This window comes from Pyxicephalus adspersus, chromosome 3 (assembly GCF_032062135.1).
Source record: "Pyxicephalus adspersus chromosome 3, UCB_Pads_2.0, whole genome shotgun sequence".
Lineage (NCBI taxonomy): Eukaryota > Metazoa > Chordata > Amphibia > Anura > Pyxicephalidae > Pyxicephalus > Pyxicephalus adspersus.
This window is the reverse complement of record NC_092860.1, coordinates 68,397,472-68,417,605: the sequence shown is the minus strand read 5'-3', so window position 1 is coordinate 68,417,605 and position 20,134 is coordinate 68,397,472. Positions and strand designations below refer to the sequence as shown.

The 20,134-nt window shown below is 42.9% G+C and overlaps 1 protein-coding gene across 6 annotated transcripts in view; it reads left to right on the top strand.

The window, feature by feature from the left end:
* Window positions 1-7,595: 7,595 nt before the first annotated feature.
* SEMA6B (semaphorin 6B) overlaps window positions 7,596-20,134 on the top strand; it is a 251,243-nt gene continuing 238,704 nt past the window's right edge. For 3 of the 6 annotated variants that reach the window (XM_072405052.1, XM_072405057.1, XM_072405051.1), the window contains exon 1: window positions 7,596-7,670. In XM_072405052.1, the coding sequence (XP_072261153.1) occupies window positions 7,614-7,670 (57 nt within the window). In that variant the 5' untranslated portion in view covers window positions 7,596-7,613. Of the gene's footprint in view, window positions 7,671-8,047; window positions 8,344-13,293; window positions 13,350-20,134 lie in introns of those variants that run through there. The other 3 variants (XM_072405055.1, XM_072405056.1, XM_072405053.1) reach the window with 3 other exon arrangements.

Sequence of the window (20,134 nt, the reverse complement as noted above, 5' to 3'; positions counted from 1 at the left end):
CTGAGCATATCGGCGCAATTCCAATAGCAAATTGGGAAGGGTCACCTGGGGAGCAGTAATATAAAAGAGAAGGTCGTCCGCATATGCAGCCACTTTGTGCTCAATGGAGCCCACCCTAACCCCTACTTTATCGTCTCTTTAGTGGAAGCAGTTACATCAGTCAAGGTCATGGGGGGTGTCATCCTGCTTCTCTAAGGAGTATAGTACTAGTGTAAGTGAGTAACCATGAAAATGGCTACGGGGATTGTTTCAGGCTATCCCACTCTTCATCCCTTCACCTACCACTTCAAAAAGGTAAACTAGAATTGTCAGAGTACTAGCTTATGTACTGTAATTATAGTGCAAAGGACTAATTCAACAATTAACTGTATTTTCCTAATTATTATGTAAATGTAAATGTATGCTTTCCCTGGATCAGGGAAAGTATGAAAATTGACAGTGAACATAAATTAACTAACATTCCCCACTAGTTAGGGATTGATAAATTTGTTTTCCACATTATCCCTAGCAGCATAATTCTTATATAACACAGTAAGGAACCCCAAGAATTTTTTTCTTGGCAAATTTTATTTGAGAAAAATAAACAATCTAAAGCTAAATACCATCAAAAAATTATGTTAGCTTGTGTGATTAGTCTTCTGTAAAAGGATCAAAATAGTTCTTGCAGTCAAGCAAGGGCTGTGTTTGCGACTTTCATGACCACTGGAGAACCATTAATGATTACTCTCAGTTTCCCTAGATATCTCATTGCAAAACCAATTTGATGATCGATGAGGAACTTACAGGCTGGCAGGAAGGATCTGCATTGTTGGGCAACAGATGGCGAGAAGCCTTGGAAGATCAGGATGCAAAAGCCTTGTACCTGTAAGGAGCCTTGATGTTTGTAGGTAGACAGGATAAGGTCTTTATCCTGACTGTGAAAAAAAGTTTGCGATGACTGGTTGCTAGGAATGAGCGAGCAGGATTTGTAAGTTCGATCTCGGGGCAAATCGGGACGTTTTCGCTTACCGAACTTTTAAGAGAGAACGGCCTTGTAATTCACGTGGGAAAATGCAGGTGGCAGGAACGGTTACTATTTCTAGCAGGCATGGCGTGGCTGGATGCATAGCAAGGCCCAGCAGCCCAATCAGGAGAGATCTGAGCACAGGCATATATACAGGGAATGAGGGAGGGGTTAGTCACTCCATCTTGTGTTCTGTGTAATGGAAGGAAGCAGGGACAGATGTGCATTGTGACAGGGATAGGTTTGGAAATATATAGATTTTGCAGATGCTACCTCTCGCTATTATTGATATTTCATTCTGATACCACTTGCTATCTATCAAAAAAGCCAGAAAAATTTCTGTATTTCTCTAAAAAAAAAAATACAGATTTTTCATTCTGATATCACTTGCTATATATCAAAAAAGGCAGAAAATTTTCTGTATTTCTCTCAAAAATACACAGATATTTCATTCTGATACCACTTACTATCTATCAAAAAAGCCAGAAAAATTTCTGTATTACTCTCAAAAAAATACAGATAATTCATTCTGATACCACTTGCTATGTATCATAAAAGCCAGAAAAATTTCTGTATTACTCTCAAAAAATACAGATATTTCATTCTGATACCACTTGCTATCTATCAAAAAAGTGAGAAATATATTTGTATTACTCTCAAAAAAATATCGGCCCGTTTTTGCTTACCAAACTTTTAAGAAAGAATAGACTTGTAATTCGCCATGAGGTCGTGTTCTCGCCGAACAAACGAGGGAAAATGCAGAGGGCAGGAATGGTGACTATTTTTGGCAGGCATGGTGTGGCTGAGAGCGAATCATTTGCTCCCAGGATGCACAGCAAGGCCCAGCAGCCCAATCAGGAGAGATCTGAGCACAGGCATATATACAGGGAATGAGGGAGGGGGGGGGTTAGTGATTCCATCTTGTGTTCATTCCGATACCACTTGCTATCAAAAAAGCCAGAAACAATTCTGCATTTCTCTCAAAACAATACAGATTTTTCATTCCGATACCACGTGCTATCTATCAAAAAAGCCAGAAAAATTTCTACTTTACTCTTGAAAAAATACAGATATTTCATTCTGATACTGTCACGGTCCCTTCCGTGACTGAAGTTAGAGGATCTGTGAGACACGCATGCATGTGAGGTTATCTGACAATCTCTTTGTTTTTACTTGTTTCTGTGTTGTTGTTTGTAATGACCACACCCCTTGTATCAGCTGCAGCTGGTGGTCATTACTGCTCCTTCAGTCTGGCCTCACACTTCATGCTATGCTGTTGATATTCACTGCTGGGATGTGAGGAGCTGGTGTGTTGTCCTATCCAGAGTTCCTGCTTATATATCTGCTATAAGATAATTTGAATTACTTTAGGTGTTTTGTTATGCAGGGCTACTAGGGCCTAGGTTCCTGTGTATGAGTATTCCCACCATCAGGGGATATTCATACTGTTAGGAGTGAGGGCTAGGTTAGGGTGTCTGCAAGGGGTGACCATTCCCTTTTCCCTAGCCATTGGAGGCCAAGTCCTGAGTATAACCTTTCTGTTTCCCTCCCCTCCCTGTTATCCGTGACAGATACCACTTGTTATCATAAAAGCCAGAAAAATTTCTATATTTCTCCAAAAAATACAGATATTTAATTCTGATACCACTTGCTATCTATCAAAAAAGCCAGAAAAATTTCAATATTTCTCTCCAAAAAATACAGATATTTCATTGTTTGATACCTCTTGCTATTTACTAAAGAAGACCATTTGTTACAGGTGCATTTTTGCCTGAATGAGTACAAGATGAGCATTAGGTCAGGGTATGACGTGGCGTTTGGCGACCTGCAGTATCTGGCAGGGGGCATACTCCCCAGGAGTTTGCCACTGTAGGACAGCAGCAGCAGCAGCAGCAGCAAACTGTTGGAGGCAGCAGCACAAGTTTTTAAACAGGTCTGAGATGTGTGCGGAGCACCAGTACGCTGGTAGATTTATTGGGAGGGCGGACTACAATCATACAGCCACGTCATGTGGAGAGTATTGTGGACTGGGTCTCAGGGGCCTCAAGTGCAGCAGGCTCTTCTTCTACAGCAGCAGCAACCAGCACAGCCGTGACAGGAGCAAAGACAGTAGTTAGCATGGCTAATGTGCCTGTACCTCCTGATGACTCTCCCTTGTTGTTTGACGAACAGTCTGAGGATCAGTCATTGCGAATTTCTCCTTCATTCCTTCTACCGGCAAATCCTCTCTTTTCGACACTCCTCCTGAAAGGCCAGCAGCGGAGAACACTGTGGTTAAGCGCACGCTACTACGGCTCCCTCAAGCACACGCGTTGCCAGGCAGAGATGAAACTGGTATCCCTGGGGGAGAAAAGTCACACTGCCAGAGAACTCTTGTCCGCTTTGCACAGAGAGGTTGAGGCTTGGCTGACGCCCTCCCAGGTCACAACAGGCAACCTTGTGTGTGACAACGTGGCCAACCTTGTGGCTGTGCTGTGCATGGGCCCTTATAACACATGTACCCTGCTTTGCGCACGTAGTGAACCTGGTGGTGTAGAAGTTCCTCCGCACGTACACAGGACTGCAGGACTTACTGAGACAGGCTCGCTCCATCTGCAGCCATGTCTGCCAATCCCCTACTGCCGCCACGCGCTTAGCAAGATCCAGTGCCAACAGAGGCTGCCACCGCATAGACTCATTTGTGACACTGTAACTAGATGGAACTCCACCCTGCACATGCTCCAGCATCTGTGTGAGCAAAAGCTAGCCATCCGCCATTACTTGGTCAACATGGTTCATGGAGGCAGCGTAGCCCTTGGTATAGCCACACAACTGAGCTATTTTAGCAGTGACCAGTGAGCCCCCTTTGAGCAGGCCACAAACATTGTAAATCGGAAGCAATTAGGCTGGAACGATGTCATACCCATCATCTTTCTGCTTGATAATAGCCGGTGTGGCCTGATGGAAAGTGGCAATGGGAGAAGAGGGGAAGGCTATGTTGGGGCTGCTGGACAAGACCCGTCCAACCCGCATTTGTGCTGTCAGGCCCCAGACATTGTGCAGGCGATGGAACAACAGGAACAGGTGCAGCTTGAAGAGGAGGAGGTGGGTGATGAGGAGGAAGATGTTTTGGCACCTACTAAGGGACAGGAGGGGGATGAGCCCAGGGAACCCCATTTTCATATGTGTGTCTACATGTTGCGATGCCTACAGAGGGACCCCTGCATTTGTAGCTTTAAAAACCGGGATGATTACCGGCTGGCCACCCTTCTGGATCACTGCTACAAAGACAAAATGTCACAATTTCCATTCAACCCGGCGCAAGAGAAAGAAAAGGTGACCCGGCCTGAGCAGAATACTATGTGACCAGCTGTGTATGGAGTTCCGTGCACTACATTACACACAGGGAGCTAAGGCTGACACTTCCTCCACCGTATCCTCCTGTAGCAGTGACAAGTGAAGTGCAGGGGCATAACAATCGAGAACAGATGAAGCGCATGGTGCACGATTACGTTGGCTCTTTTCTGGCTGGTGGTGGTGGTGTTGACCACAGCAGTTATGAGGAGGATGCCTGTCCTGGCAGTAGTGATGCCATTAATTTTTAGGTCAACAGGCTTAAAATCTACCCGCAGTTAGCACAGTATGCCATCAAGCTTCTTTCGTACCTGGCATCCAGTGTTCTATCCGAAAGAACCTTCAGTGCCGCTGGCGGAGTGGTAACGGACAACTGACTATGTCATGACTACTGGAAAATGTCAATCGCCTCACCTTTTTGAAAATGAACGAAAGGTGGGTTACTAAAAACTATCATATCCCTATTGCATATGTCACAGATTGACTGACACAATGACTCACTGGCCAACCAAGATGCCTCTGTGAACCCACACTGCTCCTGTGCTGAGTCTGTGGCTGCCTATCACCAAACACCCTGTCAGCTGAGCCTGCCTCAGGTTGATTTTTTTTACGCTAGTTATCGCAATGTCCAGGGGTGGCATTCATCGCCAGTGTCATGCCTGCCATTGTGCCAGTTAGCAATTTACTTTACATTTCTGCTGCTTCCAGGAGGCCAACAAACTGCAAATGAAAACCCCTAGTACTGCCACACTGATAGGTACCATTGCCTTTGCCTAATTTTTCAGCTAAGTATTGTAAGATTGAGAGTTGGGATTCATGTCATCCACTTCATGATGCAAACTAGCAATATCGTCTACCTTTCTTGCGCTTCCGGCACCACAGACCACAGCAACGGTGCTGGCGCACAAAACATCTTGGTCTGGCCCTTCTACGTTTAATCACAAATTTCATATATTTGCATTACATACTTCCGGGTGGCATTGACGATGGACTACACCCAGCTCTAGATGTCAGTTACCAATGCGGTCCACGCTCCATCTCAGGGCCCACCGTCTCCTCCTCTGTTGCTGCTGACACCTGCCCAGTACTCCATTTACAGAAGTTGTATTACACACTTCTGGGTTCATTGACAATGGACTACACCCAGCTCTAGATGTCAGTTACCAATGCGCTCCACGCTCTGTCTCAGGGCTCACCACCTCCTCCTGATGCTGTTGCTGCTGCCGCCTGTCAGTACTCTATTCACTATAATTGTATTACACACTTCAGGGTGTCATTGACGATGGACTACACCCAGCTCTAGATTTCATTTACAAATGCACTCCACGCTCTGTCTCAGGGCCCACTGCCTCCTCCTCCTGCTGTTGCCGCTGCCGCCTGCCCAGTACTCCATCCACAAAAATGGTATTACACACTTCAGGTTGTCATTAACAATGTACTACACCCAGCTCTAGATGCTAGTTACCATTGCGGTCCACGCTCCTTCTCAGGGCCCACTGCCTCCTCTTGCTGCCGTTGCTGCCGCCTGTCAGTGTTCCATTCACTAAAAAATTTACACTTCTGGGTGGCATTGATGATGCACTACACCCAGCTCTAGATTCCAGTTACCAATGCGGTCCATGCTCTGTCTCAGGGCCCACCCCCTCACCCTCCTGTTGCTGCTCCTACTGCCTGTCAGTACTCCATTCACAAAAATTGTACACTTCTGGGTGGCAATGATGATGCACTACACCTAGCTCTCCATGACTCTTACCAATGGGGTCTCCCTGGCGATAGCTGACCAGAGGCTACACACTGCTACTGCTCTCGGTGACCATCGCGGCCAAGATGGTTGCCAGTAAATTACTCTAGGCAAAAAAAGGCAAGATTTGGTGAGGTGAAAATGTGTGGGGGATCACCATTCAGCACTTACTCAGGGTTAGTGTGGGTGTGGTCTGCGTGGGACCCACACAGCACATGCCCACTAGGGTGACGTGAGGGATTCTCTGTGCACAGAGTCCAGTGTCAGTGTCATGCAAAGCACACTCCTGGAATCAGAGTGGGCATGGTCTGTGCAGGTCCCACATAGCTTACGTCCACTAAATTGACGTAGGGGATTCCCTGTGGGACATGGGGACTCCCATCCTGCCCATTATTCCCGCCATGTAGCCGTCCGATAGTTGCAAAGGGGTTGATCAATTCTAATGAAATATAAAATAGCTTTTTTGAATGCGTTGTGACAGAGTGTGCCAAAAGTGTCAGGAAAATGTTAAAGGTCCCAGGGAAAGAGTATGTTGATTCTTGGTGTAAAGGGTTTCTTAGAAGGAAAAAACAGGTTCTTTAGGGCCCTGGAGCCAGCCTAGGGAGTGAAACGGTGGGTACCTTGGCCCAACCCAATCCTGATTTGGAGATTCAGAGGGTTCCAGGCTGAAGAGAGAAAGCAGAGGGTTCCAGGCTGAAGAGAGAGACAGAGCGTTCCGGGCTTAGAGAGAGCCAGAGTTTTCCAGGCTTAGAGAGCCAGAGGGTTCCAGGAGAGCCAGCAGTCAAACAGTACTACAAAGTTGCGAGTTAACAGCACTGATATAGTGTATGTGTTAGGAAGAGATGGCACCAAGTGAGGTAGCCAGAGACCCAGCCGGGCTACTGTTTATTGTTTTGTTGTGAGTTGCTGGAGAGTGTTCTGTGACACTTGCCTAAACAAATAAAAACTGCTGTTATTTTGGACTTTTGGAGTCTGCTGCTTGTAATCTGCCCTGTAAGCATCCCTTTGCCATCTATCACAGTGTGTATTTTATACTGTGGTCAACAGTGCTGGCGGGCCGCATATTATTGATTTTATGACAGAGGCTGCAGGCCGGTGGAAATCTGAACACAGGCTGCAATTGACCCCCAGGCTGGACTTTGGACATGCTGGCCCTGACCTCTTTGAGCACTGACTACGGGTGAATGGGGAGCATGATTCCAGCTCCAATTTTGTCCTCACTGCTGATTAGACTCACTTTCACCAAGCCTCACGGGAACAAAAAATCTATCACTGTTGCTTAAAATAGTACCTTCTACTGCTGTGCTCTGTGCACTGTATTATTTGTAGGGCTACAAGCTGCACTGGAATGTATATCAAAATTTGTGATTAGGCAGGGCTTTATTGTAGAAACAGAGAAGCGATGTTGCTTCTGTGGTAAAACATTTACCTGTTTGATCTGGCTCTTTTGAGGTATCAAAAAATGCTAAACTGGGAGTGTGCATCCTGAGTTTCCATGCAACTCCTGTGGAAGTTACATTATCCTGGGCAATTAAGATGGCTGAAGATAGAAACCCGGAAAAGAAAAAAGATGTTGGCACCCATGACGTAATGGTGAGTGTACTTAAAAAATTGTGACAAGGAAGGTAAGGGTATTTTATTGCAGAAGGGACATCTTTTGTGATTTCTGCAATAAAGGACCTGCCTGATGGCAATTTTTGAAAAAAAGGTTTAATTTCACTTCATGTCTGTGGAATACAGCTCCAGAGATGAGGTGAGCACTAGGGCTGTTTTTCTAGCTGGTGCAATGTAGCAAAATAAATTATGATTTAAAAGAATGTAAACTTAATGAAAAACCAAACAGTGACAAAAAAACCCTATCTACAATAAGTAATTATTATTCGCTAATGTTTCCCCACATATAGAGTAGGTGAGAGCTATATTGAGCGATCTAAAAAGGGGAGGGCTCACTTAGACAGCGATTTACCGAACGATAGCTGGTGAGAAGAAAAAGAAGCTAGGCGGATGAGAGAAAGGATTCGAGGTTGTTGTAAGCAGAACATACACGAAAATGTCAAATTCAGAAAATATGGATTAAGGGGTTTTAATCTCACATAGAGGGCAGAATTAAAAAAGCTGGGAATTCAAGACTGACGCCCACGAAGACATCCAGCATAACGTCTGACTAGACCTGACAGCACCATGTGATTGTGTGCGGGTGCCCAGCTCTGGAGAGATTGACACTGGCCGGATATATAGCTGATGCATTATGTAACGAAGACACAAGGTACACTTCTTTCAACATATCATTATGACTGTAAGATGATGTGATACAGGCCTCTTCTAACGCTGTGTAACCCTCTATGATGTCACGGTGCAGCGTGAGAGGCTTCTCTGTTGATACTATTAATGTATTCACTTCAGTACATATGTCTGGGGATAGCTGTTTTGTTTGCCCTGATTCGCCTGTCTGCATGTATTTCTGTTCTCTAGGCTCCTTTATTTGTGGTTTAAATAAATTGTACCGAACATTGTATTCCTCAAATTTTAGTTACCCATCATATTGTATTTCACTTTTATCATACTCAGTACCACCCCAATACAGATTGCTAATGTAATATTTTATGAATTGATTTGCTTCATGTACGTGTCACTGTAAAGGATCAGTCTTTGTATAATCGACCCCACATATAGAGCTGCTGGAATGATCGTATTGCTGTAGTATAACATAGACATAGATTGTAATTGTGAAATGTGTGCCTTACATCTCTTAGAATATACAATAACTGCACTTGGCCACCACCCTATTCATGTATCCTGTTTGTACGCACTTTGCTTAATGCAGGGAATAATGGCCTGTATTTTATATACTGAATTATAGTAGGCTGCTTTGGAAAAAAAATGGATGCATTTTCTCTGTGGTATAATTTATATATCCATTTCTTAGTAGCAGCAGAATGTGACTGAAAGGATAATAATTTTGTTGCTAGCTATGCATTATTGAATCAGTATGATTAAAACTTTGTTACTAGCAGTTTTCTGGTAGCAGCAGCTCACTTAAGGTTTTGCTTTAAACGCAGGCTGATATAAATAATCCAAATTATTCTAGCCCTATCTTCATTTATGAATATAGCAGTATAAATACCAGAATTTGATATTGATTGCAGCAGAGGCAGCAGAGCTTAGACTTGGAGAAGCAGTACAAGGAGCCAGGGGGCTGAGAAGACCCACAGGCATACAAAGAGCAGCCTTGAGTGCATAATTATGGGAGGGGAATGCAGAAACAGTTCCATTATAGCAGTGCCACTACCAGCTATACTTACATTTACACCCAGCCCAGATGATGGTCAACACGGATTATGCAGCAGTGCTATGCCTGCTACAGACCCTAAGGCTAAATTGACTATTATTTCCACCATTTAAGCCCAGGTGCTCTCTGCAGAGTGGAGACTAAGAAGTGTCACACACAATTCCCATCCCTATCACCTTGGTAACAATGTTGAAGTTGGTTCTCTTTACTGGAGTGTGCTCTGAAGATTAGAAGTAGCATTACAGTGGTGATGGTGGTGCTATCAGTGTAATAGTGGAATGTCAATATGTGACTATGAAGAGGTCTCTATTGTTCCCTTAAAAAATATGTTAATTCTAATGAATAAACTTTTTCTGTTTTAATATACGCCTAATTCTAGACCCACATACTTTATTGAGTTTCTATGTTTTTTATGCAATCCACATTATGGATAGTATGAGGGGCCAATAGGGTAGTGTACATAGCTTTCAGAAAACAGGAAGCTGCATGTAGAACTGAGCCCCCAAATTTCAATAATCTGATATGTGGTGAAGGGTGTACTCCAAGGACAAGGTTGGAAAGGATATGTTTAGATAATGTCAATAAATGAGGCGGGCTGTGTCTGATTTGCTGTAGCTTCTAAATTTGGAAGCTCATAATGTGTGGTAAAATTCAAGTAAGCATTTCCAGAGCATGTAAGGGACCTGTAGAACTGTCTAAGAATTAGGGTAAGTCTGGAGTTCAAATCCCAATGAAGCAATGATAGTCTGTAGTAGTGATGGTAAACGTAGCACAAATTGTGTGATGGGTAGCTGCATGCTTGTTTCCGGTGTGTGACTAACATTACTGAAGCTTTCATAATCCTTTAGTATATGTTCTTAACCCTAAAATTAAGGTCATCATCCTTTAGTATAGGTTTTCTTTACCTCGACAATACGTAAATAATGTGCTCTATGCAAAGCAACTACACCATTCCACATTGGGACATACAGATGGTTTTAAACAGGTAATTGTGACCATATGGGGGTAACAAACAAGCAACTGAGACAATATGGGGACCATAAAGCAGTATTTGTTATTATATGAAAACAACAAAATGGCAATTCTGACAGTATTCAGAAAATAAACTAGCAACTGTAATATTATGTGAATACCAAACAAAAGTTATAATATGCAAACAAAAAATGTCATGGCATTCATGACAATATCTGGATGAAATGGACAGTTGTGACAATACATAGCTAGAAAAAAAACGCAACCATCTCATAGGAAACCCCACCTCAATTCTACTGCTTGGAGCAATCTGCTGGCCTATGCTAAAACTATATTCTTATCAATCTTACAAACAGGTAGCCAAGAGCTTAGATGGAGTTGAAGCCTTAGACATATTTAATTAAAGAATAATGTGGTGACTAATATTGGTTTTAAAAACATTTCTCTCCAAATGAATAGGCTGTCAGACCTAAACTCTAAAATCAGTCTCATTATGTCTATTCCCACTTACTTGCATTGAAACGTCAGTTCTCATAGTGGCACTGGCTATTTCAGCTTGCATTTTTGAAAAATAAAACATCCATAATATGTATGGAAGCATTCATGTTTGTGTGTGGCACTGTGGATCTTGCCTTCTTTTCCTTTCCTTTTTGTCCACTCACAGTCTTCCCTAACTGGCAGGTTCTCAAACAAATAAAGAAGTCAGTGTGTAGCTGGATGTAAACAGTATTGGTAAAGAACATGAATTTGGATGTGCAGGAATGTATGGAAAGAGAATCCTGGTATTATGAGGAGGGCACTACAATTAAGTAAAATATTTTCAATTTGGTTCCAAGAAATGATTTGTCCTTTCAGTCTAATCATTAGTCTGAGGATGATATCCTGAAGAGAGAGAGAAACTGGATCTGTAGCTTCTCACAAAATTCCTGCCAGAACCTGGAAGTGGACTGAGCACCCCTATCAGTTATGCTCCAGTCAGGGATGCTATGAAATTAAACAACCTTTTTTAAAAACCTCTGCTGGGGTAGATGCTGATAAAATACCCTTTATTTAAAGAATGTGGGCCATCTTGGAGAGTCTATCAGCCATCACAATAAGTTCAGTGCAAGCATAATCCAGGGGTGGGTTGTGAACTGGATGTGGTTGAAGCAAGCCCTTGAGTTTAGCTCTATTTTTGGAACAGGTACATATGGAACAGGAGGAAACAAACAATTTGTAATCCTTGGAAATCTGGCCACCAAAAGGTTTGCTGATGCAGAGTCAACATCTTGGACATGTCAAAATACCCTGCCAGTGGTGAGACATGCCACGACTCGAGAACAGACACTAGAGATTTCTAGGTACATAGATCCTATCCTGCTGCATTAACAGATCCTGATTTCATTGAAGATGGAAAGCAAAAGTAATAGGTGCATTTTAGTAGCTTGTTTGATTTGATTTAGAAGATTGGTCTGGACAAAGAAATTTTTGACATCTGGTTTAAGTAAGACAGGTTCTTCTAACCAACATGCAGGATAAATGCATTGGGTTTGGAATTCTTGGGCCCTGGTCAGAAAGGCACATGTAAACCAAAACTAGAGAAAAGGGTGTTAAAGGTTAGCTGTATCTAGAAAGGTAAGTGTCTTTCCAAAGCAGACTTAAAAGCCAAGTTTTTGGCAGAATTCCCTTGAGTGTAGCTCTATTTTTGGAACAGGTACATATGGAACAGGAGGAAACAATCAATTTGTAATCCTTGGAAATCTGGCCACCAAAAGGTTTGCTGATGCAGAGTCAACATCTTGGACATGTCAAAATACCCTGCCAGTGGTGAGACATGCCACTACTCGAGAACAAACACTAGAGATTTCTAGGTAGGTAGGTAGGAGATTTCTAGGTAAGTGTCTTTCCAAAGCAGACTTAATAGGCAAGTTTTTGGCAGAATTCACTTTTCTAAAAAATAAGTAAAGATTTAGGGCCTGCATTAAAATGGGAAGTGTCTGGATGTTTCAATATAGGGGAAGAAGTGAAAATTGTTCTAGCTTTTTTTGTTTCAATCATTTTTATTGAGTTTTACATTTTGAAAACACACAAATAACTAACACAGAAAAATATCCATACACATAAACAGTATAAAATTGCACAAATTACACAAAACTGAACATTATGAGTCAGGGGCAAACAGTAATATTGGATGGGGAAGAAACATAGGGAAAGTTATGGGAAGTAGGTGTGTGTGTGTGTGTGTGTGTGTGTGTGTGGGGGGGGGGGGGGGTATGTTGTGGTACGTTCATTGAGAGTATAGTTTTAGATACATGGGAAACATCACTTCTAAATATACAAAAATACATTTGTCTGTAAAAACTAGTTCACCTCAAGATCAACTGCTACTTTACATGTTATACCTTATGTTTTAATGCATGTAACACTTAGTGTTATATATAGTGAGATCTACAACCCATAATCCCAGTGTTATGTGTAAATTCCCCCCTGAGGGTATTAGGGAGAAGAAAAAGGAGGTATAAGTAGCCCTAGTATTTCGGTTCGGGAGCAGAGGGTGAGGTGGGGGCTGAAGTTTTGGGAAGGACAAATTAGGAAGCTAGCCTGGTGGCAAAATGGGGGAAGGGGGAGCATGATTCCCAAGCTGACCATGCAATCCTATATTTTTCCATCATATCCAAGTCCTCTGCCACAAGTCATTTCATGTGCTCGATCTTTTTCAGCTCTATCAGCCAATCTCTTATGGATGGTGCTGTTGACTGTTTACTTATTCTGGGAATTATAGCCCTAGCCGCCATAAGAAAATGGCGTAGGACATCTCTTTTGGTAGACTTTATTGATCCTGGTATCGTTGACAACAGGGTAACTTTGGGTGTGTTATGTACATCAGAACCCCTTACACAGTTGTAGAGTTGTAGATGATGTATTTCTGGGCATTCCCACCAGATATGTTTCATAGTACCCCTTTGGTTTTGGCAGCTCCTGCATCTATCAGAAGAGGATGAGGACATACGGTGTAAGTCTGCTGGGCACAGGTACTGTCTAGAAAGAATTTTATTGTTGGTCTTCTCTGCCTTACATAGGAGCGCCATTTTATGTGTTAGTATGAACACTTTCTCCCACTCCAGTATTCCAAATTTCAGTACCAAAGTTTGTAGTGTTATTAGTAACATGATCCTATATGAGGATCCAAGAGAATTAATTAATTTATGTGTAAATTGTTAGTACTAAGGAATACAAAGATATTCCGTATTTAGGTATGATATTTATTTGAATTGGAGCTGGAATATTAAGAGCCTGCCATAAGCTTACTTTGCTCGTAAGTAAACTTTGGTACGGAAATTTTGAATACTGTACTTTCATAACTTCTATACCCTCAAATTTGAACAATGTTTGCTGACTTCTTTAGCAAACCTCCTTATTATATACACAATCTTTAAATAATCACTATTACTTTGATGCCACTTCATACCTTCCCACCATCTTACACAGTCACAATTGGATAAATCAAATACTCCACCTTATGGAATATTTGGGCTACCAAATACTATCTGACCTCCTTAAAACTGGTCTCTTCAAATCCCCTGAGGAAGCCATATTGGCGAAACGCATTGGGAACACTAGGGCAGTTATTATTGAATCTTGGGAATATGCAGTCAGCTAATTACTATATATTTTGATTTATTTTTTCCTATAACTAGTGGACTTTTGTTCAATGCTATGAACTGCCGAAAGAAGTAAATACTATATGTTTTATTTGCCAAAAAAGCCTTTCTCTGATATTTACTCTCTTCTTCTGACCTACCTCTCTTATCAATTCATATGATAAAATAGGCTTGGCAACCAAATTATCACTAGATAAAAGCTCCCTTGGTTATCCTTCTTGTCTTTTATAAGATAAAAAGGTGTTGATGCCCATCACAGGAGGAAATGTGGTGTGGTCAAATATAGGGGTCATGGGTCCTATTTTTAACAAAGATGGCTCCACTGGTGCCGAGCCTCTAGTTCTGTTAAGCCAGTTCCTGTACACCTGTTGGCTAATTCAGTGTTTCCTCTGGCTCTTGCGATAACCCCTCATTTACTAGTCTGTTGGTTTCCAGCCAACTTCCTTGTGCTGTACCAGTGTTTGTGTCTGTCCATGGATATCCCTGAGTCACCTTTGCCTCCTGTTGCTTCCAGTGTCTCCTGTGTTCCCTGTGCCCGCAGTAGCCCCTGCGTCACTTGTGTCTGTCTCCTGGATAGCTAGTATTTAAACCCTTACGTGTGACCTGACCTCTCCTGCTTGCTGTCTGTGTCGACCCGACATTCCTTGACTATCCTTCTGCTTTGTGATTTGGTACTGTGTTTTGCCCACCTTGGTGTGCGCAAGGACCGCAACCTGGCAGTAACTAGCCGCGCAACATCCTCACCATCAGTGGCTCTGGACAAGACCTGGTTACTGCTTAGACTCTGCGCCTTGGCCCTTCTTAGGGGTCACACCACCTCCATGCAAGCCGTAGCACCCCCTAGTGGTCCTGTCTCTCTGTGCGTGACAATTGGTGGTTAAACAAGGTCATTATTATTACTAAAATTAAGTGTGAGCACAGAGATTGGCTGCGTAATATGTTGGCGCTTTATGAATCCTGTTTATTATTATAATATTAATAATACACAGGGATTAAACGTGTGTCGATCCAGTTTTTGCACTAACTATATTCTCAAAGATTGTAGGATTAGGATTCCTACGTATGGTATGTAATGAATTGAGGTTGGTAAGTACAAAGGAAGACAGCTGACTGTGTAAAAACCAGGACAATGGCTTCCCGCTTATCCGGATATCAAGGGAGGTCAAAGGAAGCAATCGCCCATTTTGCAATATATTGTAAGCATGCTGATCGTCCTTGGCTGACCGAGATAAAAAGTTGTTGGTGCCCATCACAGAAGGAAATGTGGTGTTGTCAAATATAGGGGTCATGGGTCCTATTTTTAACAAAAGGTGAACTACTATAAGGAGCATATCCCGGACTTTCAGTAAGTTTGAGGTGATATTTGGTAATGGATATCTAAGATAGAGAAGAGATCTTTCAACCCAGGAAGCAAACAGAGATCTAATAGTCGGCCAGACATAAAACTATTGCAGCTCTATAATAAGAGATGATATCTGGAACACCTGCGCCCCCCATAGATTTAGGTCTGGTATGATAGTGTAATGCTATTCTAGGTCTTTTCTTTTTCCAGAGCAAGTTTCTACACATTTGCTGCATCCTATGTAGGTATAATAGTGGTAAATATATTGGAACTGTCTGGAAAATATATAGCAGTTTGGGCAAAATATCCATTTTGAGTGTATTGATTCTAGCAACCAGGATAGAAGCAGAAAATCATATGTTTTTAGGTCTGTTTGCAACTTGCCTAACTTCCCAGGTGGTCTAATTATGTCAGTATTTTTATTATATTATATAATATTGTAGGCGTGTAATTCTTAGGAATAACGTATGGGTATAATACACATTGAAACACAAATCATAAATTATATTATAATAATTATAAAAAATAATGAAACATTTATATCAACAATACATTTAATTTACTAATTTAATCAAATCAAAAACACGGACATTTGTCCAGACAAGGGTGCAATAATATTAATAAATTAGTGGACACTGCATATTGGTCTAGTGGACATCCCGGGTATGGTAAATTTTGAAACATGGGACTGCACAAAGTCTGATGTCACTATCAGGACAGTAGAACCGGTTTCCTTTCTGACCTGCTTTCCACTGTCATCTCCCTTTAAGCAACAAACCACGCACATCCTTGTAGGCGCTGCCTTTATCTCGGTTAGTGGGATGTAGTCCGTGAAGTGACGACCGGTCAGGTGTTCCAGGTTGACAACTGCAACAGCACGACGTCCAGGTCTATTCACGGCCATTGATGGTGTTTGCTGGTTTATGACAATACATTCAGAAACTTTACAAATAAAGTAAGAATGTCTCACAGGCCTGTCACTTTTGTTTGAAGAGAATGTTGGCATTCTACAAGCATTGCTCAACAAGATGCCTTAAGATATTTTTGTAGTACTTCTTTTGGGGTTTTCTCATTGCTGGGTAGAATGTCATTGGTTGATCAGCTCTGTCAACACCTCCCATGGTGTTATTGTGGTCTATCACTACTTGTGGCTTCATTATTTCTTTCCCACCTTTATGTAGTACCATAACAGTGGTGGCCATAATGCCTGTACTCATTAGGCACACATCTTTCTTGTCACTCCATTGCAGAACCATCATTTTGCCTTCTGCCAGGCAACCATTTCTCCTGTCTACATGGCAGACCAAAAGGGTGGTGTTTGGTGAGGGCTCTGTGGATATGATTAGCTCCAGCCTATCAATCGGAGTCTCTGGTGCTAATTCTTGCAACAGCGCCTTGACTGTGGATGTAAGATCAACAATTGATTCTGGAAGCCTCTGGATTCGAATGTTAGTGCAGCGTGCCCTGTTATCCATCTCTCCCAACTTGTAATAGAGGGTTTGTGTCACTGATTTCAGAAAATCTATGTCTTCCTCGTGCTAGGACAGTTGTAGTGTCATGCAGACGCCCAACAAGCTGTGATGTACAGTGGAAGAGCTCCCTAATGTCTTGGGAGAAATGGTCTACTAATTTCTTGAACTGTGTGTGTAAGGCTGCATGTAGCATAAAGTGAATCCTTTCCAGGATGTTAAGGGCTGCAGTAATGTCATCCTGCTCTGGTCCAGGAAAAGGAGGGATAACAGGAGAGCCATGAAGAAATGATTCAGACTCATTGTGTTGGGGCCCTAAAGCCATGCTGTCTCCTGGGCCTGGCGCCATTTTGGAAGCCACATGCTGCAGCGGTGATCTTCTTATCGCCTCTGGGTGTCAGCGGGATGCTGCGCCTGTCTGGCACTAGGTGTTCGTGGTGATAGGGGGCGGCTTTCTATGAGTAATTCACATCACACTGCTTGTTCTTAAGGAAACAATCATGTGCACATTTGAGAGTGGCTGGCTGTCTGTGGAACTGTACTACTTATTCTTGCCCCTATTCATTCTCTTTGAAGCTGCTGGCGTGATAAGCTAGCATCTCCTCCAAGGCAACAATTCCCTGGCATGAGAAAGCAGTAACTTCACAGCACTGCAACCTCATCTCAATTGTACCATAGCCTTAATTCCTCATTTCAAGGCATTAGGGGGGCAGTACAAGGTAGCTGGCCTATGGGAGAAAAAAAAAACTGTCCTGCCCACATAGCTAATAAAATAGTGGGGGACATAAATTTGCTGGCCTAAGCTTGGCTGGTATCCACATCATAGTTGTTCTAAACACAGAGGGGCATGATAGTACCTTAATGAAAATGTACTCAATGCTACTTGAACTATCTGAGCTCCTTGTTGGTAAAACAGGCAGTTAGGTATTTCCAGACACCCCCCCCCCCCCCCAGATGGTTTTGTGTGGACAATGTACCAGATATAAATTGCATAATCCTAATTTGTAGAAGTTTGATCTTTGATTGAGGAAGGCAATCCTTCCAAACCAAGATGGAGGAGAGGAAGATGATATTTCTAGGTCATTTTAAATCTGGTGAAAAAGTGCAGGGTAGTTTGCCTTGTGAAGTGTAAGCAGTATACAAAATTTTAGTTCTGTCACGGTCCCTTGCGTGACTGAAGTTAGAAAATCTGTGAGACAAACTGCACGTGAGGTTATCTGACTGTCTCTTTGTTTTTACTTGTTTCTGTGTTGTTGTTTGTAATGACCACACCCCTTGTATCAGCTGCAGCTGATGGTCATTACTGCTGCTCCATTTAGTTTGGCCTCACACTTCATGCTGTGCGGTTGATATTCACTTCTGGGATGTGAAGAGCTGGTGTGTTGTCCTCCCCAGAGTTCCTGCTTCTCAATTTGCTATTAAGATAAGTTGAACTACTTTTGGTGTTTTGTTGTTCTTTGGTTGTTACTAGGCCTCAGGGAGACACTGGTTCTTTCATCAGGGAAGGAACCAGTGGTCCCAAGCCCAGTCACTACTCCTGGGGCTATTCAGGGCTACTAGGGCCTAGGTTCCCGTGTATGAGTTTTCCCACCATCAGGGGATATTCATACTGTCAGGAGTTAGAGCTTGGTTAGGGCGTCTGTAAGGGGTGACCATTCCCTTTTCCCTAGCCATTGGAGGCCTAGTCCCTTGTATTTACCTTTCTGTTTTCCTCCCCTGTTATCCGTGACATTATCAACCGCCCAAACCGCTATTTTTGTTTGTGTCAGTGCAGCTATGGATACTATCTCTGCACTGGTCGCACAACTGCAGGGGCTGTCTTTGGAGGTAGCTGACCTCCGCACGACCGTCTCACACATACAGAGACCACAGGCAGCTGGTTCTGACAGCAGGAATCAGGCTAGCCCTGAACCCAAGGTGGCGCTCTCAGACAGATTTTCCGGGGGAAGCAACAATTTTATTTGGTTCAGGGAGTCGTGCAAACTATACTTTAAACTACGTCCACACTCTTCTGGGGGCGAGAGTCAAAGAGTGGGTATTATCATCTCATTGCTTAAAGGTGACACTCAGTCTTGGGCTTTTTCGTTGCCGACCGGATCTCAGTCCCTCCGGTTGGTAGATTAATTTTTCAGAGCGCTAGGTCTTATCTATGATGACCCAGATCGGGTCTCCCTGGCCGAGACTAAGTTGCGTGGCTTCCAGCAGGGAAATTGTTCTGCGGAGACCTATTGCTCTGAATTAAGGAGGTGGGCTACGGATACTGAGTGGAATGATCCTGCTCTCCGTAGTCATTTCTGTCAAGGGCTATCTGAGAGCCTGAAGGACGCATTGGCGTTTCACGAATATCCTGGGTCATTGGAAGCGGCTATGTCCCTTGCTGTACGTATGGATAGACGCCTGAGGGAGAGATCTAAGGTTCCTTAATCCCAGGACGTACAATCATATAGGATGGCGGCCTCCTCTGACACGTTGGGTGGAGAGAGCTTGAGTTCATGTCCAGTGATGAACCTATGCAGTTGGGGGGAGCTACCTCTGACCTGGGAATAAGAACTTTGGGCATAAGAAGGGATTGTTTTTTTGGTTAAAGGTCATATTAGACCATCCAAATCTCCAGTAGCCGCCGGGTTTTTCTTTGTTAAGAAAAAGGACAGAACTCTGAGGCCATGTTTGGACTTCCGTGAGCTTAACCATATTACTGTCCGTGACCCTTACTCCCTTCCTTTAATCCCGGATTTTTTCGCGCCAAGGTGTTCTCTAAGTTGGATTTGAGAGTGGCGTATAATCTGGTAAGGATCAGAGAGGAGATGAATGGAAGACGGCCTTTAATACCCCTGAGGGTCATTTTGTAAATATAGTCATGCCGTTTGGGTTAACCAATGCTCCTGTGGTTTTTAAACATTTCATTAATGACATCTTTCATCATCTGGTGGGAAGGTTTGTTGTGGTGTATCTGGATGATATACTAATTTATTCTCCAGACATGGTGACTCATCAGGATCACGTGAAACAAGTGTTACAGATCCTTAAAGAAAATAAATTGTATGCGAAGATGGAGAAGTGTGTTTTTGCTGTTCCGGAGGTGCAGTTCCTGGGTTACTTAATCTCATCTTCAGGTTTTCGTATGGATCCTGAAAAAGTCCGTGCGGTGTTGGACTGGGATCAACCCAAAAATCTGAAAGCACTTTTGCGATTTTTGGGGTTCACAAATTACTACCGTAATTGTATTTTGAACTACTTGACTGTGGTTAAACCTATAACGGACATGACGAGGAAAGGTTCAGATTTCTCAGCCTAGTCGGAGGCGGCATTACAAGCCTTTTCAGCTGTTAAGGAGTGTTTCGCTT